Below are 24,962 nucleotides of genomic sequence, written 5' to 3'. Positions count from 1 at the left end.
GCAGAAATGCAACTAACATTATTATAAGAATTATTGAAATAATACAAATAAAAATAAATATAATTTTTTTCTTTTCTTTTGTTAATTCAACAATCTTTAAGTTTGCCTTGATTAATAAATTCGCTGTATTCATTTATTAACTAGAGAAAGAGTGTTTGCTAAACGTCTTTTTGCTCGTTCTTTATTGTTATACCTAATAACAGGATTTTTATTCAGTAATGAGTTTATTTTTTCTTCATCATAACTATTTACATCTTTTAATTCTTGTTCCAATACATTAATTTTGTTCTCTTTATGCTCGATTTCTTCGTCCATCTTTTCTATTGTTTCAACTGCAGCATTTCCTAATTCTTTTAAAATTCTGTTTTCCATATACAGTTGATTAGATGCTTTAACTTTATTGCCAACAGATAAATTATTAAACTCAATGCAGTCTTTTTTTATTCTATTTTGAATAATTTTTACCTGATTTTTGTCTGCAACATCAATTAGTGCCATTATTTATTAGATAGGGAATTTATAGTCTTATTAAAATTTTTATCAAATTCTTCTTCAGCCTCTTTTGTACTGCCAGCTTTCAGGGACGCTTTGTAATCTGATTGGGATGTGTTTGATTTGTGTTTAGATTTAATTTGTTTCTGTTTTTTGTTATATTGTTCTATATTGTTTGATTTTTTATTATGTTTAATTAATGTTTCACCAGTGAGAAATTTTATTTGATTCCTAATTGTATTTTCACCAATTTTATTCTGTTTAGCAAACTCTTTTAGGGTAATATTTTTAGAAGTAGGGTCTCCTTTTTGTGCTAAAAAATTTAATGCTAATTGTCTTGATCGCATATTATTTAAATTCTTCACTGAAGGAATACTAGACTCTGTTAATGTGTAATCTTTTTTAATTATTATGTTTATCTTTTGTTTAGCTGACTGTTCCTTTTTGGTATTATGAGTCATTTATTATGAAATAATATCTTCCTAATAAATGGATAAAAAAGTTTGTAAAAACTGCAATACTGAAAAAGATTTGGACAATTTTTATCCAAATAAAAAAAGCAAAGGTGGTTATTCAACTTTGTGTAACATATGTTGGAATAAACAATATAGAGGTAAAAAAATATTATGCAAGTGCGGTAAATTAGTAGGAAAGCAATACTATCCAAAACATATCTTACTAGCATATTATAATCATTGATAAAGTTTAAGAGTTTTGAAAAAAATATTTTGCAAAAACTTTTTTCTTATAAATGGAAATGCAGAAAGATCAACTTCTTAAAGTGGGTGAAATAATTGAACAAATTAATAAAGATGTCGAACCAGAATCGTCTTCTAGTTCATCTTCAACTCATAAATCGTCTTGGATGGATAAATATTTTTTAACACCAACATCAGATAATGAAATAGTACTAAATAAACTAAATTTGAAAAAATTAAAAACCATTGCAAGAAGGCAAGGTTTAAAGAACTACTCAAAATATAACTCAAAAACTAAATCAGATCTTGTAAAATTAATTTTAAAAGAAGAACTCAATGCTGGAGATTGGCATAACAAACTAAGCAGGATTAGTATTAAAAAATTAAAATCAATTGCTAGCAAACTAAACTTAAACATAAAGAGAAATAGTAAAAAAATAGATCTATTGAATCAAATTTCAGATAATGTAAACAATGATAATTTAAACGCACTTCTTAATGAAATTGAAGTGCCAAGTTTAGAAGAAATATTGAAGGAAATATTAGAGAAATCGACTCAAAATAAAACGTTGAAAGAACTAAGAAAACTTGCCAAAGAAAAGAATATCAAAGGTTACTCAAAAATGAAGAAAGCAGAATTATTACAAAAAATTGGTGAGGAACCTTTTGCAATCGAAGATGATTATTTTACAGAGTTTTCAAAAAAACCTAAAATTAAAATAATAGAAACAAAAGCTGAATACAGCAAAAAATGGAATACACATAAAGTTTACTATAAAATTATATTATTGAAAGATGAAGAAGAATCGTTAGAGTCCGATGTTTCTGACATAATTATGAAAAAAATTACTGTCATTAGAGAGGGTTTAAATGAAATGATTGAAATAGTAAAAGAGAAAACAAAATTCAAAGAAGGAGACTTATTAAATATAGTAGTTAACCACACCCATCTTTGGACACCTATTGCCACCGGATTATCAAGAACTTCTGAAATTGATAATTTATTAAACAAAATTCAAAGTATCTTAACTTCAAATCAAGATTTAGATATATACACTTGTACATTTAATGTAGAAGTAGTTAATATGCCTAGAGGTGCCACTAATGCGAAAAGATTGTTAAATATAGCAGAAGACTCAAGAACAAAGAAAAGTATAACACAAATAAAAAATAAAGATAGATTATGTTGTCCAAGAGCCGTTATTGTTGGATTAACTTATCATACAAACATTATACTCGGTAAGGAATATAATGATAATGAATTAAAATATATAAGAATGGGAAGAAATTTACAAACAACTTTAGCTCAAGAGCTATGTAATCAGCTTGGAGAATATAATGAAGAGTATTTTACCTTACATGATATTGCAAGTATAGAAAAAGTATTAAATATTCAAATAAAAGTCGTAGCAGCGGAATGCTTTAATTCCATAATATATTCGGGGCCTGAAAAAGATATAAAAATATATTTATATAAAAATGGAAATCATTTTGATACAATTGGTAGTATGACAGCTTTCTATGGTCAGTCTTATTATTGTAAAAAATGTGATAAACCATATCAAAACAAAGATAAACATAAATGCAAAACAAAGGATAAAATATGCATAATGTGTTTCAAATCTAATCACAAAAAAGACTCTGCTAAAAGAATATATTGCAAAAAATGCAATAGATACTGTTTTAATCAAGAATGTTTAGAAAATCATTCTGAAGTTTGTGAAAGATTTCATAAATGCTTAAAGTGTAATAAAATACTCAAAAGAGGTGATAAAATGGTTGACGAAGGTAAAAAAATGATTAAAGAAGGAAATAGATTAATTCGTGGACTGTGGAGCAGCAGTCCGAAGGGACGACTCTGTCCACTCATGAAGGCGAAGCCGATTTGTACAAAACCGAAAATGATCCAAAAATGTAATAAAATGATAAAAAAAGGTAACAAAATGATAGAAGAGGGTAGTAAAGAACACAAATGTGGCTGGGAAAAATGTAGAAATTGTTATAAAGAGGTTGAAATACGTAAACATAAATGTTATATGCAATGGAAGCGGCAAAAAGGTGGAATCTGTCAAACTAAAATAAAAGACGGTAGTAAAGAATACAAAGTAAAAGGTTGTAACAATTGTGATAGAAAAGGTTGTACAGTAACTTTTCCTGATAAAACAAACAAAAGAGTAAAATATCACATTTATCAATGTAAAGAATGTAAAAATTGCGTTAAAATACCAAGAAAGACTGGCAGGGCCAGCCCAGAGTTCACCAAAGGGTGCGGAGCACAAGTCAAAGACGATTCACGAGGGGATTTAAAGATCCCGGAGTCGAAGACAAAGAACGAAAACGGTTACCAATGTCTTAATTGCGGATGTTTATTTAATACAACTAAATGCTCTTACACACAAAAATATTTATTCTTTGATTATGAGGCGATGCAAGAAACGGGTAAACACGTACCTAATTTAGTTATATCTCACGATTTTTACGGTAATGTTGATTCTTTTAAGACTAACACAGATTTCTGTAAATGGTTAGTTTCTAGAGATCATAAAGGATACACAGCTATTGCACATTATGGCAAAGGTTATGATTCTTACTTTATTCTAAAATATTGCGTTGAAAACGGTATTAAACCTTTCTGCATATATAATGGATCTAAAATAATGTTAATGGAAATAAAATCAATTAATTTAAGAATTATTGATAGTAGTAATTTTGTTCAAGGACCTTTAAAAAACTTCCCCAAAACATTCGGCCTAAACGAACTTAAAAAAGGTTATTTTCCACATTTTTTCAATACAACAGAAAATCAGAACTATATTGGAAAAATACCAAATACAAAATACTATGGTGTTAATTCTATGAAAATAAAAGATAGGCAAGAGTTTTTAGAATGGCATAAACAAAAAAGAAAAGAAAATTATTTATTTGATTTTAAAAATGAACTTTATGATTATTGTAATTCTGATGTGGATATATTAAGAAGAGGATGTCTTGAATTAAGAAAACAATTTCTAGAAATAGCTAACATAGATCCTTTTAGATACATTACAATTGCTGGTGTTTGTATGGCTATATATAGATCAAAATATATTAAGAAAAATACAATTGCAGTTGTTGATAATCTAAAAAAAGATCAATATTCTCAACAATCAATTTCTTGGTTGAATAGTTTTCATAATCCAAATATAAAACATGCATTAAACGATGGTGAAGTGAGAATATGTGGATCAAAAGTTGATGGCTTTGATGAAAAAACTAATACAGTCTATCAATATCACGGTTGTTTTTGGCATGGTTGTATAAAATGTTATAGTTCAGATTTTATTAATAATAAGAATAAAACAACTATGGAAGATCTTTATGAACAAACAATAGAAAGAAGCGAGCAAATAAAAAAAGCTGGCTATAATTTAATAGAAATGTGGGAATGCAATTGGATTAAATCTAAAGAATATAAAGAAGAAATGAAACAAATTAAAAGCAAATATAAAGAAATTGAAGAACTTAAGCCTAGAAATGCGTTCTTCGGAGGAAGAACTAATGCTACAAAACTAAAAGTTAATGGAAAGAAAATGAAATATATAGATATTTGTAGTTTATATCCAACAGTACAATGTTATGATGATTATCCAGTTGGACATCCTACTAAAATATTCAAACCTCCTACGTATAATTCAAAATGGTATGGTTTAATAAAATGTGCAATTTTACCACCAAGAGGTTTGTATCACCCTGTTTTACCTGTTAAAAATAAAAGGAAATCTGGCGATGAAAAACTAACATTTCCATTATGTCAATTGTGTGCAAAATTAAATAATCAAAAAGATAAGTGTACTCATACGGAATCTCAAAGAATTGTCAGAGGAACCTGGTGTACAAACGAAGTAAAAAAAGCAATTGAAAAAGGATACAAAATAATAACTATTGATGAAGTTTGGCATTTTGAACAAAAATCGAGTTATTTGTTTAAAGGATATGTAAAAGCATTTATGAAAATAAAGTTAGAGACAAGTGAATGGAGAAATGATTTTGAATCAGAAGAAGAATATAGAAAAGCCGTAAAAGAAAATCTAGGTATTGAATTGGGTAAAATAGAAAATAATCCTGGAAAGAGAGCTGTTGCAAAAATCTGCTTAAATTCCTTATGGGGTAAATTTGGTCAAAGACAAAATATGGGTGCAACAGAGTATGTTACAGATATTAAGAGATTTTATGAGATTTTATTAGACGACAGACTTGATAATATACATATCAATGAATTAAACGAAAATATGTTACAAATTGATTACAAGTATAAAGGTTGCTATCTAGAAAATGATTTCAATACTAATATATTTATAGCTGCTTTTACAACTGGAAATGCTAGACTAAGATTGTACGAAATGTTAGACATATTAGGAGAAAGCGTGGCATATTATGATACAGATAGCATTGTATATATAGATAATGGTAAAAACACTGCTAAAACAGGTTGTCTATTGGGAGATTGGACCGATGAATTAGGTAAGGACGTATGGATTGCTGATTGGGTATCAACAGGTCCAAAAAGTTATTGTTATAAAACTAATACAGGTAAAGTTGTTTGCAAAATTAAAGGGTTTACATTAAACTATGAAACGTCCGAAAAGATTAATTCCGATAGCATGAATAATATTTTAGAACACAAAGACAGTAAAATTAGTACACAATATAATCGAATTACCAGAGATACTAAAACTAAAGAACTTTTAAATAAAATAGAAACAAAGGAATTTGGTTTTGTTTATGACAAGAGAGTTATCCTAGAAAACTTTGATACAATACCGTTTGGATATTAATGCTTTTATAGTAAATTAACTTTTTATAGGTTTGAACCACATTAAACACAAAAAAAATTAATGTTGAAGAAGTATGAAGAATAAGTATTGTATACAAATTGAAAATTTAATATACAAACAGTAACTGAAGACTTGTAAAGGTTTAGCTCAATTTTTAAAAAGCGCGGGCGAAATTGCGCATCTGCCTGTATTTTGTTCGGGGAGTCGTTATGAGCTTCATGGTCCTCAAGGTCCTCATCCTCATTGCAAGAGTCGTCGACAACAGTAACGCCGCCATTATAGTTTCGAGTTTCGAACATTGTTTGTCTCGTTTCTTGCGTTTTGTTTTTTTGTGTTGTGAGAATCAAATCAGTGTTCCCAACCATCATTCAAATCGATTCAAATTTTTTACACTTTTTGGTTAGACAAAAAATGGAAGATAAGATGTATGGAATAAAAACCCACTTAGTTGAGGAATTTAAACAGATTCAGATTACTCGTCAGAAAAGTGCAATGGCAGCGTTTGTGGGTAACTGCATTTTACATATAAACGCTGAGTACATGAGATCGGAGGTTCAGGCCTTAGATGGAAACCTGTCATTAATACCATTTCCGCTGTTTCCCATGGGCCTACATGGATTTCGGGTTCCACCGCAACAGCTGCCTTTGGGTTTTATGGATCTCAATTGTGTAACAATTTCACTGCATCCAAGTCTGAAAGTGACCATAATATTCGACTCGGCAAATACCAAGAGGGAGTTTCTAACAAAATTAAATTTGTAAGTTAAAAAAGTATTAATTCTACTTATTGGTTATTTTGTTCTTGCAGACCAGAAAATAATCCCAGTTCAAATGAAAGCTCCAGCTCCAGCTCCAGCTCAAATCGTACAATTGATTCGGGTTTCGTGGGGGAAGGTCATATATAAACCAATAAAATATTATTATAAATTAAATAAATATGTGAATAAATAATTAAATAAATAAATAAATAAATTTTATTTGCTCAACAGATTAACATCCAGTTATAGAGCAAATATAAGGCCAAAAACATTACAATTTAAATTAATAATAATAATAAAAAAAAAACTTAATAATGATAACTTTACAAAAACCGTAAACAAAGCAAATTATTTAAACAAACAACTTAAGAAAATAAAGCGACCAGTGAACATTTAAATTGCTGAAAACTCATATGATGAATATCCAATTCAGAAGGTGGAAGATTATTAAAAGAATTCATCATATGATTAACAGGAGAACGTAAAAAGTAGTTAGTGTGGTAAGATGGAACATGAAACAATATACGTTGTCTAGAGTTAATTCTAGGAACTAAAAAGAGAACCTTCGAATAGATAGGTACTATTAATTTTACCGTGGAGCAATTTATATAGAAAAAGTAAAAGGGAAATAGTACGTCTAGTATCGAGAGTTAGACAGTTGAAAGTTTCAAGTAAAGTAGCATGGCTGAAACCTCTTTCTTTTTTTTTTAAATTTAATAAAGAATATTTTGCTAATTTTCAGTGTTTTCAAAGGCGAATTCGCTTCGCTCATGAGGACCTTGTCCGAATTTGTTTGGCCGAAATCGTATTCATATGTGCTGAAATGGCCCAACAGGGTAAAAAGACGAATTTCATCAAGTGTTTTTGAAAGAGAAATTTGTTTGTACGAAACCGTATTCACGTTTGATATAGCAGGATATATTTCTTAAAATTCGCTTCGCTCATGAGGACTTTGTCCGAATTTTGACTTATTTAAAAAAGGGTACGTTTGGAAAAACCGAGCAAATTCTTTAAAAACGGGAGTCTTCACGATTTTTCTGCTTTTCTGTTAACCCTTGAAAATCGGGGTGTTTTCCTTAAAAAGTAGCTGTGTTCTCAAGGGGCCTTATTAGTACAAAATTCTAAACAGTGTAAAATCTTTGAAATCAAGGTAAAATTCCTAATTTTAAATGTTTTTAAAAGGGAAATTTGTTTGGTCCAAACCGTATTCTTGTTTGAAAAAACGGTGTATTTTCCTTGAAATGGTGACTTTTTTGAAAAGGGTACGTTTGGAAAAACCTTTCAAATTCTTTAAAAATTTTAACTTTTCAAAAGTTATCTTGAAAACCAGGTTGAAATTATTAAAAATGTGTTGTGTTCTGAAGGGGCCTTACTTGTAGTGATAAAATAATTTATTATAACAAATGCATACATACTTTAAAAAAACTTCACTCCTTGATCATCGTCTGACAAAATAAGCTCGCACTTTCTCTCCCCTTCCAAAACTCGCAGCGCTTTAATCAAAACATCTGTTTGGATCCCCGCAAACTCCTTACCCTGGACATCATCCCCTTGCGACAACTCAAACAACGTCAGTACGCTATTCTGCATCCCATTCTCACACACATGTTCATAGATCATCGAAGCCCATTCCTCCAACGTATGCCAGTATATCTCCCACCGATTCTTCACTTTATCGAGGGCCCCCGCGTTGCCACTTTTCGATAATTCTGAGAGAATCGAAACAATGACCGCCCCGTCTAACTTACGGTTGATGGCAGAGTTGTGGAAAAGAGGTAACTGGTGGGCTTCCCTTACATCGATGATGTAGAGTTTGTTCTTCTGGCAGTAGTCTAAGATGAGGGACTTCCATGCCGAAAATTGTTTAGCACGAGTCTCTGGGTGGGGTTGCAACGTGAAAAACGGGGGGAAACTGTATTGCCAAGGCCATTCAATCTCAGTTTCGGACATGGTGCGGTGTAAGGGGTTGTACCATCACTGGGGCGAAATTTTGCAGGGTTGATGTTTGAGATTTGAGGTTATAAGTGTTTGACAAACGTCACAGTTTGGGGTTTTTTGGTTTAAACTTGATCAAAGTGTCAAATAGCTGTCAAATGTCAACTGGTTGTCACAGAACCGGCGAATTCTTTAAAAATAAATAGGGCTAATTCAGAAAAAACTTAAATAAAATAGAAGAAAATGACGGCTTTTGAGGGTAAGACCGAGCACTCTTGATAATGTGAAGTTGAGCGTTTCTTGCAGAATTTGGTGTTCTTCCCGAAATCGGTAAAGCCATCGATGAAATGGAATGGACGTACGTGGTCACCTCTTAAAAATCCCCAAAATAATTCAGTTTTTCTAGTTTGCCGACGGACATCCAAGCGGAGGGCATCCCCCTCGTCCTCGGGGGCGGCGACGTCCTCATGGCGGCGGAAACCGGGAGCGGAAAAACCGCCGCCTTCTGCCTCCCCATCATTCAAATCGTCTGGGAGACTCTCAAGGACATACAAAGCGGAAAAACCTCAAACGTTTCAACTTCCACATGTAAAACCCTACAATTTCCTTTTTTATCATAACTACAGTTTATTGTAGCTAAACCTTGGACAATGTCAATGATTGACCGTGGGAGCGCCCTAGCCGTCGCCCCCTGCGGTCTAAGAGTTCAATCTCGAGAATTCAAGGAGTGGCATGGGGGTAGATGCACTCGGGGGGTTCAAGGCGGCGGTAAATACGCCTTTGAAGCCACAGTCACCGACGAGGGACTCTGTAGAGTGGGGTGGTCCACCCTCCAGGCGAAATTAGATCTAGGGACTTGTAGAAACGGGTTTGGGTTTGGGGGTACTGGAAAAAAATCAAACAACAAACAGTTTGACGACTATGGAGAGCCTTTCGGAAAGAGCGACGTGATCACGTGTCTCCTCGACCTCGACAACGGTCAAATCAAGTTCCTGAAAAACGGAAACGATCTCGGAAATGCGTTTTCAATCAACAAGCAGATGCTGCATTTGAGTTTTTTTCCAGCTGTGGTTTTAAAGGTTGGTAATCGTGGGAAAAACACCGCCAGACTAATTGTTTTGTAGAACGCGGAAATGGCGTTCAATTTCGGGGAAGAGCCGTTCAAATATGCCCTTCCTAAAGGTTACGTTCCTATGAAATCAGCCCCTAGCGAAAAAGTGGTAGTTAACACGAATTCTGGTGACACACCAGCGGAAGGCGCGATCAAACTTATGAACAACGCGCCTCAAGCGATCATAATTGAGGTTTTTGAACTTTTTTCTGATCTTTATGTAATGAATAATTATTTTTTTCCATAGCCGTCTAGAGAATTAGCCGAACAGACCTCCAACCAAATAAAAAACTTCAAAAAACACTTAGAAAACCCACCGATCCGTGACCTCCTCGTCATCGGGGGCGTCAACGTCAAGGAACAGATCTCCACTTTACAAAACGTGGGGGCCGACATTATAGTTGGTACCCCCGGGCGCCTGGAGGACCTTATCCAAGGAGGCTATTTACTCCTTTCAAATTGCCGCTTTTTCGTCCCCGACGAAGCCGACGGTCTCTTAAAACAAGGCTACACAGACCTCATCGAAAAATTTTTACTTTAAAAATTTTAACTTTTCAAAAGTTATCTTGAAAACCAGGTTGAAATTATTAAAAATGTGTTGTGTTCTGAAGGGGCCTTACTTGTAGTGATAAAATAATTTATTATAACAAATGCATACATACTTTAAAAAAACTTCACTCCTTGATCATCGTCTGACAAAATAAGCTCGCACTTTCTCTCCCCTTCCAAAACTCGCAGCGCTTTAATCAAAACATCTGTTTGGATCCCCGCAAACTCCTTACCCTGGACATCATCCCCTTGCGACAACTCAAACAACGTCAGTACGCTATTCTGCATCCCATTCTCACACACATGTTCATAGATCATCGAAGCCCATTCCTCCAACGTATGCCAGTATATCTCCCACCGATTCTTCACTTTATCGAGGGCCCCCGCGTTGCCACTTTTCGATAATTCTGAGAGAATCGAAACAATGACCGCCCCGTCTAACTTACGGTTGATGGCAGAGTTGTGGAAAAGAGGTAACTGGTGGGCTTCCCTTACATCGATGATGTAGAGTTTGTTCTTCTGGCAGTAGTCTAAGATGAGGGACTTCCATGCCGAAAATTGTTTAGCACGAGTCTCTGGGTGGGGTTGCAACGTGAAAAACGGGGGGAAACTGTATTGCCAAGGCCATTCAATCTCAGTTTCGGACATGGTGCGGTGTAAGGGGTTGTACCATCACTGGGGCGAAATTTTGCAGGGTTGATGTTTGAGATTTGAGGTTATAAGTGTTTGACAAACGTCACAGTTTGGGGTTTTTTGGTTTAAACTTGATCAAAGTGTCAAATAGCTGTCAAATGTCAACTGGTTGTCACAGAACCGGCGAATTCTTTAAAAATAAATAGGGCTAATTCAGAAAAAACTTAAATAAAATAGAAGAAAATGACGGCTTTTGAGGGTAAGACCGAGCACTCTTGATAATGTGAAGTTGAGCGTTTCTTGCAGAATTTGGTGTTCTTCCCGAAATCGGTAAAGCCATCGATGAAATGGAATGGACGTACGTGGTCACCTCTTAAAAATCCCCAAAATAATTCAGTTTTTCTAGTTTGCCGACGGACATCCAAGCGGAGGGCATCCCCCTCGTCCTCGGGGGCGGCGACGTCCTCATGGCGGCGGAAACCGGGAGCGGAAAAACCGCCGCCTTCTGCCTCCCCATCATTCAAATCGTCTGGGAGACTCTCAAGGACATACAAAGCGGAAAAACCTCAAACGTTTCAACTTCCACATGTAAAACCCTACAATTTCCTTTTTTATCATAACTACAGTTTATTGTAGCTAAACCTTGGACAATGTCAATGATTGACCGTGGGAGCGCCCTAGCCGTCGCCCCCTGCGGTCTAAGAGTTCAATCTCGAGAATTCAAGGAGTGGCATGGGGGTAGATGCACTCGGGGGGTTCAAGGCGGCGGTAAATACGCCTTTGAAGCCACAGTCACCGACGAGGGACTCTGTAGAGTGGGGTGGTCCACCCTCCAGGCGAAATTAGATCTAGGGACTTGTAGAAACGGGTTTGGGTTTGGGGGTACTGGAAAAAAATCAAACAACAAACAGTTTGACGACTATGGAGAGCCTTTCGGAAAGAGCGACGTGATCACGTGTCTCCTCGACCTCGACAACGGTCAAATCAAGTTCCTGAAAAACGGAAACGATCTCGGAAATGCGTTTTCAATCAACAAGCAGATGCTGCATTTGAGTTTTTTTCCAGCTGTGGTTTTAAAGGTTGGTAATCGTGGGAAAAACACCGCCAGACTAATTGTTTTGTAGAACGCGGAAATGGCGTTCAATTTCGGGGAAGAGCCGTTCAAATATGCCCTTCCTAAAGGTTACGTTCCTATGAAATCAGCCCCTAGCGAAAAAGTGGTAGTTAACACGAATTCTGGTGACACACCAGCGGAAGGCGCGATCAAACTTATGAACAACGCGCCTCAAGCGATCATAATTGAGGTTTTTGAACTTTTTTCTGATCTTTATGTAATGAATAATTATTTTTTTCCATAGCCGTCTAGAGAATTAGCCGAACAGACCTCCAACCAAATAAAAAACTTCAAAAAACACTTAGAAAACCCACCGATCCGTGACCTCCTCGTCATCGGGGGCGTCAACGTCAAGGAACAGATCTCCACTTTACAAAACGTGGGGGCCGACATTATAGTTGGTACCCCCGGGCGCCTGGAGGACCTTATCCAAGGAGGCTATTTACTCCTTTCAAATTGCCGCTTTTTCGTCCTCGACGAAGCCGACGGTCTCTTAAAACAAGGCTACACAGACCTCATCGAAAAATTTTTACTTTAAAAATTTTAACTTTTCAAAAGTTATCTTGAAAACCAGGTTGAAATTATTAAAAATGTGTTGTGTTCTGAAGGGGCCTTACTTGTAGTGATAAAATAATTTATTATAACAAATGCATACATACTTTAAAAAAACTTCACTCCTTGATCATCGTCTGACAAAATAAGCTCGCACTTTCTCTCCCCTTCCAAAACTCGCAGCGCTTTAATCAAAACATCTGTTTGGATCCCCGCAAACTCCTTACCCTGGACATCATCCCCTTGCGACAACTCAAACAACGTCAGTACGCTATTCTGCATCCCATTCTCACACACATGTTCATAGATCATCGAAGCCCATTCCTCCAACGTATGCCAGTATATCTCCCACCGATTCTTCACTTTATCGAGGGCCCCCGCGTTGCCACTTTTCGATAATTCTGAGAGAATCGAAACAATGACCGCCCCGTCTAACTTACGGTTGATGACAGAGTTGTGGAAAAGAGGTAACTGGTGGGCTTCCCTTACATCGATGATGTAGAGTTTGTTCTTCTGGCAGTAGTCTAAGATGAGGGACTTCCATGCCGAAAATTGTTTAGCACGAGTCTCTGGGTGGGGTTGCAACGTGAAAAACGGGGGGAAACTGCATTGCCAAGGCCATTCAATCTCAGTTTCGGACATGGTGCGGTGTAAGGGGTTGTACCATCACTGGGGCGAAATTTTGCAGGGTTGATGTTTGAGATTTGAGGTTATAAGTGTTTGACAAACGTCACAGTTTGGGGTTTTTTGGTTTAAACTTGATCAAAGTGTCAAATAGCTGTCAAATGTCAACTGGTTGTCACAGAACCGGCGAATTCTTTAAAAATAAATAGGGCTAATTCAGAAAAAACTTAAATAAAATAGAAGAAAATGACGGCTTTTGAGGGTAAGACCGAGCACTCTTGATAATGTGAAGTTGAGCGTTTCTTGCAGAATTTGGTGTTCTTCCCGAAATCGGTAAAGCCATCGATGAAATGGAATGGACGTACGTGGTCACCTCTTAAAAATCCCCAAAATAATTCAGTTTTTCTAGTTTGCCGACGGACATCCAAGCGGAGGGCATCCCCCTCGTCCTCGGGGGCGGCGACGTCCTCATGGCGGCGGAAACCGGGAGCGGAAAAACCGCCGCCTTCTGCCTCCCCATCATTCAAATCGTCTGGGAGACTCTCAAGGACATACAAAGCGGAAAAACCTCAAACGTTTCAACTTCCACATGTAAAACCCTACAATTTCCTTTTTTATCATAACTACAGTTTATTGTAGCTAAACCTTGGACAATGTCAATGATTGACCGTGGGAGCGCCCTAGCCGTCGCCCCCTGCGGTCTAAGAGTTCAATCTCGAGAATTCAAGGAGTGGCATGGGGGTAGATGCACTCGGGGGGTTCAAGGCGGCGGTAAATACGCCTTTGAAGCCACAGTCACCGACGAGGGACTCTGTAGAGTGGGGTGGTCCACCCTCCAGGCGAAATTAGATCTAGGGACTTGTAGAAACGGGTTTGGGTTTGGGGGTACTGGAAAAAAATCAAACAACAAACAGTTTGACGACTATGGAGAGCCTTTCGGAAAGAGCGACGTGATCACGTGTCTCCTCGACCTCGACAACGGTCAAATCAAGTTCCTGAAAAACGGAAACGATCTCGGAAATGCGTTTTCAATCAACAAGCAGATGCTGCATTTGAGTTTTTTTCCAGCTGTGGTTTTAAAGGTTGGTAATCGTGGGAAAAACACCGCCAGACTAATTGTTTTGTAGAACGCGGAAATGGCGTTCAATTTCGGGGAAGAGCCGTTCAAATATGCCCTTCCTAAAGGTTACGTTCCTATGAAATCAGCCCCTAGCGAAAAAGTGGTAGTTAACACGAATTCTGGTGACACACCAGCGGAAGGCGCGATCAAACTTATGAACAACGCGCCTCAAGCGATCATAATTGAGGTTTTTGAACTTTTTTCTGATCTTTATGTAATGAATAATTATTTTTTTCCATAGCCGTCTAGAGAATTAGCCGAACAGACCTCCAACCAAATAAAAAACTTCAAAAAACACTTAGAAAACCCACCGATCCGTGACCTCCTCGTCATCGGGGGCGTCAACGTCAAGGAACAGATCTCCACTTTACAAAACGTGGGGGCCGACATTATAGTTGGTACCCCCGGGCGCCTGGAGGACCTTATCCAAGGAGGCTATTTACTCCTTTCAAATTGCCGCTTTTTCGTCCTCGACGAAGCCGACGGTCTCTTAAAACAAGGCTACACAGACCTCATCGAAAGACTCCACCGGCAAATGCCGAAAATCACAGCAGACGGGCGGCGTCTCCAAATGATTGTCTGTAGCGCCACTTTGCACGCCTTTGAAGTGAAGAAAATGGCGGAAAAACTCATGCATTTCCCGACGTGGATCGATCTGAAAGGCGAGGACGCCGTCCCGGAGACTGTACATCACGTGGTGGTCATGGTGGACCCCCAGAAAGACAGATCGTGGAACAACCTGAAGCGCCACATTTTGACCGATGGCGTTCACGCGCAGGATAATGCGAGGCCGGGGAATAACAGCCCTGAGACTCTGAGCGAAGCGATTAAAATGTTGAAAGGGGAGTACTGCGTTCGGGCGATAGACGAGCATAAAATGGACCGAGCGATCATTTTTTGTCGGACTAAACTAGACTGTGATAACCTAGAGAAGTATCTGAAGCAAATAGACAAGACTCGGTACTCCTGCGTGTGTTTACACGGAGACAGGAAACCCAACGAGAGAAAAAGTAACTTGGAAATGTTCAAGCAGCAAAAAGTAAAATTTTTGATTTGCACGGATGTAGCCGCGCGAGGACTCGATATCACAGGGCTGCCATTCAGTGAGTCAAATTCCCCCAACTCGTTTAATTTAACTCGTTTTTGCAGTGATTAATGTAACACTTCCTGATGAAAAATCAAACTACGTCCATAGAATCGGTCGAGTTGGAAGAGCCGAGCGTATGGGACTCGCGATCAGTCTCGTGAGCTCGGTGCCTGAAAAGGTACTCGTACCAACTGTCATTACAAAAATAACTAAACTTGTTCCAGGTGTGGTACCACGGCGAGTGGTGTAAATCCCGCGGGCGCAACTGCTGGAATACCAACTTAGTGGAACAAAAAGGTTGCTGTATTTGGTATAATGAGCCCCAGGTTGGTATTCTCTAGTCGTATTATCGAAAGTAATGTTAGTTTGTAGTACTTAGCCGATATTGAAGAGCACTTAAACGTTACAATTCAACAAGTTGAGGCAGATCTGAAAGTCCCATCCGATGAGTTCGACGGGAAAGTTGTTTATGGGCAAAAAAGAAAGCTGCAGACGTCAAATTACCAAAATCACACCGCTCAAATGGCCCCCATTGTCAAAAGTTTGACGAAATTAGAGAGCGATGCTCAACTGTTGTATTTAAAGCGACATTTGGCCAAGGTTGCGAAAGCATAGGCACCGTGTGAGGTAATAATGCATACATCAATTTATTGAGATAAACAATATAATATAAAATACAATAGTTGAAACAAATTAGACTAGTAAAAACAATTTTATTGCAAAATTCAAATAAATAAAAGTTCCCCAAAATTTGCATTGTGTCGACTACTGTAAGATAAAAATTTAAGATTACAGCGATCTATTTTTCGATTTCACCCACTTTTTCCCAATCCCCATCGGTGCTACTATTACTACTGGCGGTATCTAGACTAATAGCGGAATCAACTTTATTAATAACTTTCGGTTCGGAGTTTTTCAACTCTTGTTCTAAGGAAACTTTAGAACTATTATCACAAGATTCTGGAATCGCTGAAGACGGTTTTTCGGGTTTACTGGGACTGTCGTGCTTAGTTTTAATCTCTTTTTCGTATTCCTGCAACAGTTTTATTTGTTCTTCTTCTGTGAGTTCAATGTATGGAGCAAAGTCCTCTGGAAAAGACTTCACATTAACGGGAGTAGGAGGACGTGGGCGCAAACCTTTTTCCCATTTCACTGTCTCCACCGTCATCGACTTTTCCTTTTTCTCCTTCTTTTCCATGGCCTCTTGGTGAGCGATTTCATCTTCTAGTAACGCTTTTTTAAATAAGTACCTGAAAAACGTGAGTTGCTACCCCCAATTGCTCAGTTTTCCCCGTTTACCTTTTCCAGAATAGTGTATGTGGCACAGTCTCAGGCACAAGTTTCTCGTATTGGTTTTGAAGGACAACAGAACTCTGTAAGTGCTTATTTATTCTGTCTTCCGACAGCTGATCGTCGATGATCTCCAGCCAGCACTCAAATTTCTTCGCAAGAAGTTCCTGAGGATCCTCAGTAAAAGTGGAGTCTTCTTTTTGCAAGTCATACACAGCTTTTTGCAACTTTGTTAAAGTAACGGTTTCTGAGTCTTCAAGAATTAAAATGGCTTCGGTATCTGAATCATCTGGACTTGGGTTTAGGACAGTGTTCATTTGACCTGAAGGTACAGAAATTAGCTTTGGGAGATCAAACATTGAGTTGTTACCAAGAAAAGAACTGAAACTTCTTTTCATGGAACTGGCAGTTGAGTCTGGCGAGTCCAGCTAAGGAAAAACCGATTTAATGTCGAAAATTAACAGCGTGGTGGTTCAATTAACATGTAGATAAGAAAACAATGAAATTCACCTTCAGAGTTTTTTCAATTGCGTTTCCTGTGGATGAAACTACTTGACTCGCTTCGCTGCGAACGGCATTACCAAACTCCTCCAAGTCTTTTTTGACGAACTCGTAAACTTTGGAGCTCTACAAAAAATGTGCATTTTTTTCCAACGTTTTGTTAGTTTTTACCTTATCTCGCGCTGCATTCAGCCAACTTCCAAACCAGTTATCATCCCTGAAATTACGCAACGACGATTAATTTATGGTCTAGTCCAAAACACACAAAAAATTTTGGGTTATTGTTATTACATATGGATGGGACATCCTTCAATTCCAAATTAATGACAGTGGAGAAGATTGATACTTACTGTTCTGCCATAACTCAGTTTTGCAGATGACACTGTTGAAATTTCACGTGAAATTTTGATTTTTTATGGAGACAAACTGTTAATTTTGACGTTTTGTTTTCTTTTTGTTAACACAACTGATACTTCACCGCCATATTGTAAATAATAGCTGGGTCGGTAAAATTGGGCACTGTTGGTCCAACGCAGAGTTTGTGTTACCGGCGGAAGAGGCCGACGCTTGGCTTTTTGTGAGTGATTCTGGAAAAAGTTTGAATTGTTTTGAGTTTCTTGTGAATTTTCCTTAAAAATAGGAAGTTTTTCTTCAGTTTTGGTGTATAGAACATTAGTTTTCATGCTTGTGGAAGAAAATTTGGATGAAAATCGTTTGCGAAATTCTAGGCATAGCCTGCTTGAATTTCCTTCACAATATCAAAGCACTTTTGGAGTGTTTTGAGGTCAGGTTAATTTCTTTCAATTTTTAGTAATAATTGATTTATTTACTGTTTTTTGAACAAAATGACTTGACTTTGCGGTTTTCGAATGAAATTCGGACAAGGAGAAGTGATTATACTATTTGATTAGTTCACAGCCTTCTGCTTCGGAGCAACAAGAACAGTTGAAACAACCCTCTCAACAGAATTGCTACTCTGCTGATAATTATTTAAACAAAGGTAAGTGTTAATTAATGATATGTACAGAGTGTGAGTCGTGTAATAACGGGACTCTAACGATTTGGAAACGCAACACAAAATACATTTTCCAGTTGTTATTAGATACCAAAATATTTCTAAAAAGATGACGGTTCAACGTAGGTGGGCATCCATTTTACACAATTTATGAATTTTAATTACTTGGACTTTATTTTGCATGCCTGTGACTGTTCGGTCCCTAGTCATTCTTTCATTCGGTTAGTTTGTTATACATATTAACGTTGTTTCTAAACACCTAAAATTTTGTTCTAAAGGTTATCGTCGTGCAGAAGGGCTGGCGGCTGCAACAGCATTTATTGAGCATTCACTGAACATAAGGATCTTATCCACAATATCATAAATAATTGCAACACTTTGCTTGGTTTATTTGACAGAATTATTGCTAATTGTTGGCTTAAGTTGTTCAGTTGCTAAGTTCATTTTTGAACAAAATGCGTTTTCAATTTTATAAAAACGGAAACAATGCTACAGCGTTGAATCCTTTTATGTGTTATTATCAAAAAATTACAATTTATTCCCAAACACCAAATTTTGTCAAAAAATGCTAACGCGCGTTTCGATAGCAATGCTATCATCATCACAGCGATGATCATGATGATGATGATGATCATGATCATCAGAGCGTCAGCATTTTTTGACAAAATTTGGTGTTTGGGAATAAATTGTAATTTTGATAATTTTTGTCAACACCAAGAATTGATCCAATAAATTTTCTTTATGTGTTATTATTTAAGAATTAAGAAACGTTCTATTTTCATTCCTTAAATGTTCAAATCAAAGATTTGACGACATAAAAATATAAGATTTCTCGACTTCGGTTAAAAAAATTCAAAATCGACTTAACTTAAGCAGCTTAGGGTCTAGTTCAAGTCGTTTACGACGTCGCTATTTAGCGAAGTTGCTAAGGTAGCCGTGATGTGATTGGCGTTGCTACATCGCAAACACTTTAGCGACGTCGCTAAATAACTTGAATTTGACCCCTTAGCGACCTAAGTCGACGTAATGTTAAATTTATCCAATAACTAATATCCATTCCCAAAACATAAAAATCAAGTTACCTTTAATTTCTGTAAAATCGGAGTGTACTTTTAAATCAACATTTCATGGGACTGTACTTTGAAGTTTGTTGTCAATGTCACTTCAGTTTACCTTAGAGAACTCCTTAGTGTCTTGTTGAAACTTTCCAATGCCGAAATTATATATTTTTTACGGTTTCTTGCAGACTGAATGGAAATTTAAGATTTTATTTTGAAATTTTGGCATTATAATTGTCAATAGTCTATTTGGTTATCATTCTCTCCAACTTTTCTGATTAGGGTAATTTGGTATCGGCACTCTTAGTAATTTTTATGTTTTGTGAATGCAGATTTACTATATGTATTTGTAACTTTTGTAGAAATAAAATTTAGAAAAGGATGCCTACGAAATGTGTATTTTGTGTTGCAGTTTATTATACAGTATTGAGTTCACAAAAGGGAAAAAATGTTAATCCTTTGTCATTTTTTTGTAAAATGAAAAATAAAGTTTTTTTTTCTCGTGTGTACTCAATCCGGGGACATATTGTATTATGAGACTCATTTTATATGTTTCAATATCTTCTACAGTTTTGACAAAAAATATTGGGCACCACATGACAAAATATCTAAAGTAACCTTTGACAGTAATGCTGCATTTCGTCGTCAAGCGGCAACATCCGCAACCTCAGTTGTGAAAATATTTTATTACTACTTTTTCTCAGATGAATTTTTCGCGGGAAACTTACTGCTAGAGATCATCTTTTGTATTACTGAATAGATCTAACCTTAAGCTAAAATTTGATATGAAATAGTCATTGAAAAAAATTATTTACACTAACGAAAAAACTATTTTTTTGGGCTCCCGCATGACTTTGTAAAAATTGAGATTGCGGTAGTTGCCGCTTAGACGACAATTTACATATAATAATTTATAAAAAATTTTAAAAAATAATCAAATATAATTTGCTCAAAACTGTTTTTGATGATCAAAAATTAGTTCGAAATATTTGGAATAATAGACACTTATTAGTTGGCTAACAAACGACAACAATAAATTTCCAAAAGGCATTTTTAAAATGTTGGCAGTTCAGCAGTTGATTCGGTTTGACATTTCAAAATGCAGGTATCTATATTTAGCCAAATCGTCTGCTCTTATTTGCATGGTTTAATGCTTTATAATTTTGACATGTAATCCTGAGAAACATGTTAATAACAAACGTGTCTACTTTTCCTGTCACATTGAGATAAAAGTGGAAATATCTACATAATTCTTAAATTTAGAGCTTATGTTGACAAAATTTTGTGCAAAATCAACGATCAATATTCAACATCAAAATCTTTTTTTTACCCATATATTTTGCTGCCTATTTTTCACCTTTTTCATTAATCTATCCTCTACGAAACCGTACAATTTTCTACATAGATGATACTTTTCCACACAATTTTTCTGACGTTTTTTTAACATAAATCGACACAGATAAAGCGTCTGACCAGAACTGGATTAAATAATTTTTATTCTCTCAGCTCTAACTTGGTGTTTAAACATCTCATAAGGGATAAAAAAAACTATTTCAGTTCCTTGTTCTTTAAAATACCATTTATTAGGTATTCCATTTTGAAAAGAAAATTAAAGTCTCAGATGGAACACTTTAGATCTTAATCTGGCTAAAGCCGGAATAGCTAATAGATACTTTTATTAATTGAGAAAAAGAAGGATCGACAAAAAGTGAGAAATCTTGATGTATTGAAAATAATAAAGAAATAAAAGAGAATGCCGGAAGACAAAACTATTTGGAAAGTGAAGGGCAACTGCTGAGCTTACAGAAAATAGAGAGAAAATATTCTTGACATTTTTTTAACAAAACTATCAAACTATCAAATTAGAATTTGTTAAACCGAAGATGCAGGTGCGGGAGTAGAGATCGAGAGAGAAGACAATCTTCTCTGATGAACATTATGTAAGAGCTGAAGAAAGCCATAAACCTTATATTACCGGAGCGAGGAAAGCGAAAAGTGTACGAATAAAGTTACAAAAGGAGAAAAAGAAGAGAAAAAAACAAACAAGAAAAGCAATTCTAGACGAGACGTATCAGTAGAAGTCGCGCCAAAATTTTACTTCGTTGATCTAAGATAGAACTAAATGTTATAATTTCATTACCAACTTATTTCGATCAGACAACTTATAGTATTCGTATTTACCCATGAATAATGAACCTCACTGTCGCATTTGCATAGAGCACTAACGCTCTTAATGCACAATAGATAAATTCATTAATTCCGAATGTAAATGCACTCGTACCTACGTAGATACAATAAATAAGAGGATGAGCACACACCGTCGATTTTATTACCTCAAGTGCACGCTCGTAATCCATCGACCATAGATTTATGAATCCACATTTAAATGTTAAATACTCCATTAGAAAGTGACATAATTATTCATAATTTCTCATAAAAAGAGGGCGTCGCGTCGTTGCTTCGAAAAATCTTCATCTGTTTTCGTCGCGCGGACGAAAATTCTTATGTAAATTCGCATTCGCATTTAATTATGGTCTCCTTGACGTGTCCAATGACTCATAAATGCCGGGTAATATGGTGGTCGACCAAGTATTTTCGTCGATGTATGGAAAAAAATTCCGATTCTTCTTTCGAAGGATTGAGGTTCGTACTATGGATCTGCGGTCGGTACCTGTATATGTATATGTAGATAGTGCGTGGTCAGATGGCAGTTCGCGAGTTATGGTCGCGAGCGATCGCATACCGCTCTAGACTGAAAATACGATGCCGACACCAGAGGCGGACTCCACTGATTTGTTGCAGGCGATGGTGTCACACAAGGAACGACCCGAGGACCTCTATTGTTCATCAACCAACCGGGGCACTCGTCACTTGTCACAGTTCCCACACGTTAAAGAGACTTTCCATCGCTTGTTCTCTTCATTTATCTCTTGATCTAATTCCAGGACCAAAAACCAAGACGCTTCTAACCAGAATTTTCGGTTTTGGCACGAGATGGTACCAAATGGTTTCTTATAGGATTCCGGTTAGTGCAAGCGTTGGCTCCGGTCCTGGACCGCTGTCGCGACTATCTCGGACATATATTAGCTCTCGCTGTCACCCGCTACCGTGCTGACATCTGGCGGCCAATAGTTGCTAACTAACTGCATCTTACCTGTCACAGCTCTTATTCTTTTTATACAAAACAGTCTCAGATTCCTAAATCTTCCGACTATCGGCTACGACTAATAAGAATTTATTTTAATTGCTTGTTTGCTTTTTGCGCGTTTAACGACGTATGAATCATGTTATAACGGTGCATATATAAAAGGTATCGGTGGTTGAAATTGCTTTGCGGTTGCTTATCAGTAGTAAATAACAGTTCTTAATCTTGGAAATCGGATCGCATTCGATTTTGTGGCCGACGGTTTCTATTGATGTCGGCTTGGATGAATGCAGGCGGATGCAGAGGAAGAAGAAAAATTTTACCTCGAATCTGATAAGCAAAAATTAAGGAACGAAAATCGCGATAGTGTCTTTGGTAACACTGTCTTTCAAATACCAATGTTGACAGTTTCGAACCCACTAAAGTCATTTTTAATTAGTGTTGGCAGTAATTGAATTTGACAATAGCTCAAAGCTCCGGGCGAATTACTGAGTAAAAATGTGGATCGTCTCATCTATTAATGAATCGTACAATATAATTTCGAATGTCACCGCGTCCCCAGCAAATTACAGATGCACCATGATTATGTAGAAACTGAGTGGAAGTTCACAATAATAAATTATCCGTTTGGCCGGCGGTCTCCTTAAATATCTCTAAAGCCGATCGCCGACTTCGAAATTTACTAAAGTCTATTCCTACTGCAGTCTCAAGTCCGTTGCTTGCAACGACCGCCGCATAAAAATCCAAATCCACATACGCAGAAGACGAACCGCAAATACTGTCTTTTTATTTGTCATTTCTTCGCCAACAATTTTCGGCCACAAAGTATCCATTAGTTTTCGGTAGAGCGACCATGCGAAGTAATGTTTAAAACATCCAATGTTCAAGTGTTGATGCATGATATCGACATGTGTTGTGAATTCACTGGGCGCTTTTATGAGATATTTTTAGGAGGTTCGTCGTTTGATCGAACGTTCAAGTCGCTGAGGAGAGGTTTCTAATCGTGGAGGAGGTGGTTTAACCTAAATCGGTGTAACTGTATAATTAAAATTGCAAAAGCTCCATTTCCGGTGGAATATTTACAAAAACTGACACGAGTGTATTTTTTACGGTTAATTAAGAGTTGGTGAGGAAGAAGGCAATTGTTGAGTCGTGGGATCGAAAGAACCGATTTACATTCTTAGGGGAAATGACGGTACTCGGATTACTCTACTACTTAATTAAGCGAATTTATAAATTATTTAAAACTTTGTCTGCAATAATACGGTTGTTGTCTTAACAATGATAAAGATCCAAACTGGAGTAAAAAATTCTGCGACCTTCAGGAAAACCCCAAACGACAACAAAGGGCCCCGTTGTTTATATTCAATTTACTCTATTAAAGTCCTCCATGTTTTGAATTTCCTGTTGTTCGTTTTTTGGTCCGTTCTCTTTTTTTTGGCCCGTCCATTTTTCTCCACCTCCTCTACTCCGGCTACGAAACTGAATTAAACTGAAGATGTGGCTCTTTATCTTCGTTGAAAGGTGTTGGAACGGCATCGACAGGATGGGCTTTCCTGATATTAATATTAATCAACATATGTCAAAATGTCACCGCTTTTACAATTGATATACAAGACGTTACCGACAACTTTTACATTTGTATTTTTGTGGGATGAACGTTGGATAATAAATTAATTCAAAATTACTCGTAGCGATATGCTAATGCACCCTCGATACAAAAAAATCAAATAATATTTTTTTCAATAATGAATATTCGATCAGCAGGCATCCATCCACATGATTTTTTTCTCTTCGGTCGCATTTCTTAATTCTACCGTTTCTCATACGCTCAATTTGCATACGCTCTAAAAACAATCCATGCATAAAGTGAACTCGCCATCTTGGGCCTAACCGGAAATATTGAGATATCATCTCTCTAGTTGTGAACACCATTTCGAGATATACCCAAATAACTGTAAAACTATCAGATCTCGCGATTTGGTATCTATAAATTACCACAGTGGCGTAATAACGTCGTTTTTGGAAAATTTTCGACGGAAATCGGGCAAAAGTAGATTTATTGAGTAAGAAATGAAAGATTTATCAAGCAATAACATGTGATTGAGAAAACTATTTCCGCTTATTGTTCGTTTCGTTGATACATTCGAAAATTGGAAACTGAGAAAAAATATTATCTGAAGTCAGAACTCCGTGCTATAACACTATTAAAGAATGCAGTTTGTGTTTTTTAGCTAGACTGGAGTTGTGTACTTCTCTTATTGCTTTTGATTTCCGGTTTTCAACTGGAGAATTGTAATCGAGTAGTAAGCCATGCATTTTATTGCATGTTGGTAGCACTGTTTGGAATCGGTTTTGACACATGTCAACAGTGACAATTGCGAATCTATTGATATTTAACTAGGCAGCTTTTCCATGGAGATGTTTTGAGATGGACAGACACTACTACCAACACAATGATCGATT

At 36.5% G+C, this 24,962-nt stretch overlaps 7 protein-coding genes, 1 long non-coding RNA gene and 1 pseudogene across 9 annotated transcripts; 4 read left to right on the top strand and 5 right to left on the bottom strand.

Moving 5' to 3' along the window:
* The first annotated feature begins 6,077 nt into the window (after window positions 1-6,077).
* Window positions 6,078-6,981, top strand: LOC148181695 (uncharacterized). Its single transcript, XM_088050264.1, has 5 exons — window positions 6,078-6,093; window positions 6,167-6,234; window positions 6,287-6,508; window positions 6,563-6,762; window positions 6,813-6,981. Exons 1-5 carry the CDS (start codon window positions 6,078-6,080, stop codon window positions 6,907-6,909), a joined length of 603 nt encoding a protein of 200 aa, XP_087906390.1. The 3' UTR covers window positions 6,910-6,981.
* A 1,154-nt stretch (window positions 6,982-8,135) lies between these two features.
* LOC148181694 (vacuolar protein-sorting-associated protein 25-like) lies at window positions 8,136-8,816 on the bottom strand. The gene has a single exon (XM_088049968.1). It carries the CDS (start codon window positions 8,710-8,712, stop codon window positions 8,179-8,181), a length of 534 nt encoding a protein of 177 aa, XP_087906094.1. The 5' UTR covers window positions 8,713-8,816; the 3' UTR covers window positions 8,136-8,178.
* A 49-nt stretch (window positions 8,817-8,865) lies between these two features.
* LOC148181693 (ATP-dependent RNA helicase Ddx1-like) lies at window positions 8,866-10,479 on the top strand. The gene is made up of 6 exons (XM_088049966.1): window positions 8,866-8,956; window positions 9,004-9,055; window positions 9,104-9,285; window positions 9,334-9,776; window positions 9,822-10,001; window positions 10,056-10,479. The coding sequence occupies exons 1-6, from the start codon at window positions 8,941-8,943 to the stop codon at window positions 10,347-10,349; spliced, it is 1,167 nt and encodes a 388-aa protein (XP_087906092.1). The 5' UTR covers window positions 8,866-8,940; the 3' UTR covers window positions 10,350-10,479.
* Window positions 10,429-11,109, bottom strand: LOC148181692 (vacuolar protein-sorting-associated protein 25-like). The gene has a single exon (XM_088049969.1). It carries the CDS (start codon window positions 11,003-11,005, stop codon window positions 10,472-10,474), a length of 534 nt encoding a protein of 177 aa, XP_087906095.1. The 5' UTR covers window positions 11,006-11,109; the 3' UTR covers window positions 10,429-10,471.
* A 49-nt stretch (window positions 11,110-11,158) lies between these two features.
* On the top strand, window positions 11,159-12,772 carry LOC148181691 (ATP-dependent RNA helicase Ddx1-like). Its single transcript, XM_088049964.1, has 6 exons — window positions 11,159-11,249; window positions 11,297-11,348; window positions 11,397-11,578; window positions 11,627-12,069; window positions 12,115-12,294; window positions 12,349-12,772. The coding sequence occupies exons 1-6, from the start codon at window positions 11,234-11,236 to the stop codon at window positions 12,640-12,642; spliced, it is 1,167 nt and encodes a 388-aa protein (XP_087906090.1). The 5' UTR covers window positions 11,159-11,233; the 3' UTR covers window positions 12,643-12,772.
* LOC148181690 (vacuolar protein-sorting-associated protein 25 pseudogene) lies at window positions 12,722-13,399 on the bottom strand (annotated as a pseudogene).
* A 10-nt stretch (window positions 13,400-13,409) lies between these two features.
* Window positions 13,410-16,247, top strand: Ddx1 (ATP-dependent RNA helicase Ddx1). The gene is made up of 9 exons (XM_088049963.1): window positions 13,410-13,542; window positions 13,590-13,641; window positions 13,690-13,871; window positions 13,920-14,362; window positions 14,408-14,587; window positions 14,642-15,503; window positions 15,550-15,665; window positions 15,712-15,813; window positions 15,860-16,247. The coding sequence occupies exons 1-9, from the start codon at window positions 13,527-13,529 to the stop codon at window positions 16,100-16,102; spliced, it is 2,196 nt and encodes a 731-aa protein (XP_087906089.1). The 5' UTR covers window positions 13,410-13,526; the 3' UTR covers window positions 16,103-16,247.
* LOC148181688 (BSD domain-containing protein 1-B-like) lies at window positions 16,111-17,719 on the bottom strand. Its single transcript, XM_088049967.1, has 7 exons — window positions 17,629-17,719; window positions 17,450-17,495; window positions 17,288-17,404; window positions 17,148-17,205; window positions 16,787-17,099; window positions 16,625-16,737; window positions 16,111-16,576 (listed from the first exon to the last, which is right to left on the bottom strand). The coding sequence occupies exons 1-7, from the start codon at window positions 17,637-17,639 to the stop codon at window positions 16,287-16,289; spliced, it is 948 nt and encodes a 315-aa protein (XP_087906093.1). The 5' UTR covers window positions 17,640-17,719; the 3' UTR covers window positions 16,111-16,286.
* Window positions 17,715-22,414, bottom strand: LOC148181687 (uncharacterized). Of its 2 annotated transcripts, none has more exons than XR_015771706.1 (2): window positions 22,023-22,414; window positions 17,715-17,865 (listed from the first exon to the last, which is right to left on the bottom strand). It is a non-coding gene; the product is annotated as an uncharacterized LOC148181687 (long non-coding RNA). The 2 variants fall into 2 exon arrangements; XR_015771705.1 differs by having other exon boundaries at window positions 17,779-17,865; window positions 21,685-22,414.
* Between the last annotated feature and the right edge of the window lie 2,548 nt (window positions 22,415-24,962).

This window comes from Gnatocerus cornutus, chromosome 1 (assembly GCF_029298725.1).
Source record: "Gnatocerus cornutus isolate USDA-ARS CGAHR chromosome 1, icGnaCorn1.1, whole genome shotgun sequence".
NCBI classification, from domain to species: domain Eukaryota; kingdom Metazoa; phylum Arthropoda; class Insecta; order Coleoptera; family Tenebrionidae; genus Gnatocerus; species Gnatocerus cornutus.
The sequence above is the reverse complement of the archived record's forward strand: the minus strand, read 5'-3'. Positions and strand labels throughout refer to the sequence as shown.

Bases quoted from the DNA above. Each gene is read 5' to 3' on its own strand.
- LOC148181695 (XM_088050264.1), top strand. The intron at 6,235-6,286 runs GTCCTCATCCTC...CCGCCATTATAG, and splicing joins TGAGCTTCATGGTCCTCAAG to TTTCGAGTTTCGAACATTGT. The intron at 6,509-6,562 runs GTGGGTAACTGC...TCGGAGGTTCAG, and splicing joins AAAGTGCAATGGCAGCGTTT to GCCTTAGATGGAAACCTGTC.
- LOC148181694 (XM_088049968.1), bottom strand. From the start codon at position 8,712: ATGTCCGAAACTGAGATTGAATGGCCTTGGCAATACAGTTTCCCCCCG.
- LOC148181693 (XM_088049966.1), top strand. The intron at 9,286-9,333 runs GTAAAACCCTAC...AGTTTATTGTAG, and splicing joins AAACGTTTCAACTTCCACAT to CTAAACCTTGGACAATGTCA. The intron at 9,777-9,821 runs GTTGGTAATCGT...ATTGTTTTGTAG, and splicing joins TTCCAGCTGTGGTTTTAAAG to AACGCGGAAATGGCGTTCAA.
- LOC148181692 (XM_088049969.1), bottom strand. From the start codon at position 11,005: ATGTCCGAAACTGAGATTGAATGGCCTTGGCAATACAGTTTCCCCCCG.
- LOC148181691 (XM_088049964.1), top strand. The intron at 12,070-12,114 runs GTTGGTAATCGT...ATTGTTTTGTAG, and splicing joins TTCCAGCTGTGGTTTTAAAG to AACGCGGAAATGGCGTTCAA. The intron at 12,295-12,348 runs GTTTTTGAACTT...TTTTTTCCATAG, and splicing joins CTCAAGCGATCATAATTGAG to CCGTCTAGAGAATTAGCCGA.
- Ddx1 (XM_088049963.1), top strand. The intron at 13,642-13,689 runs GTACGTGGTCAC...CAGTTTTTCTAG, and splicing joins ATCGATGAAATGGAATGGAC to TTTGCCGACGGACATCCAAG. The intron at 15,814-15,859 runs GTTGGTATTCTC...GTTAGTTTGTAG, and splicing joins TTTGGTATAATGAGCCCCAG to TACTTAGCCGATATTGAAGA.
- LOC148181688 (XM_088049967.1), bottom strand. The intron at 17,100-17,147 runs GTAACAACTCAA...CTGTACCTTCAG, and splicing joins AAGTTTCAGTTCTTTTCTTG to GTCAAATGAACACTGTCCTA. The intron at 16,577-16,624 runs GTTTGCGCCCAC...AGTCTTTTCCAG, and splicing joins GACAGTGAAATGGGAAAAAG to AGGACTTTGCTCCATACATT.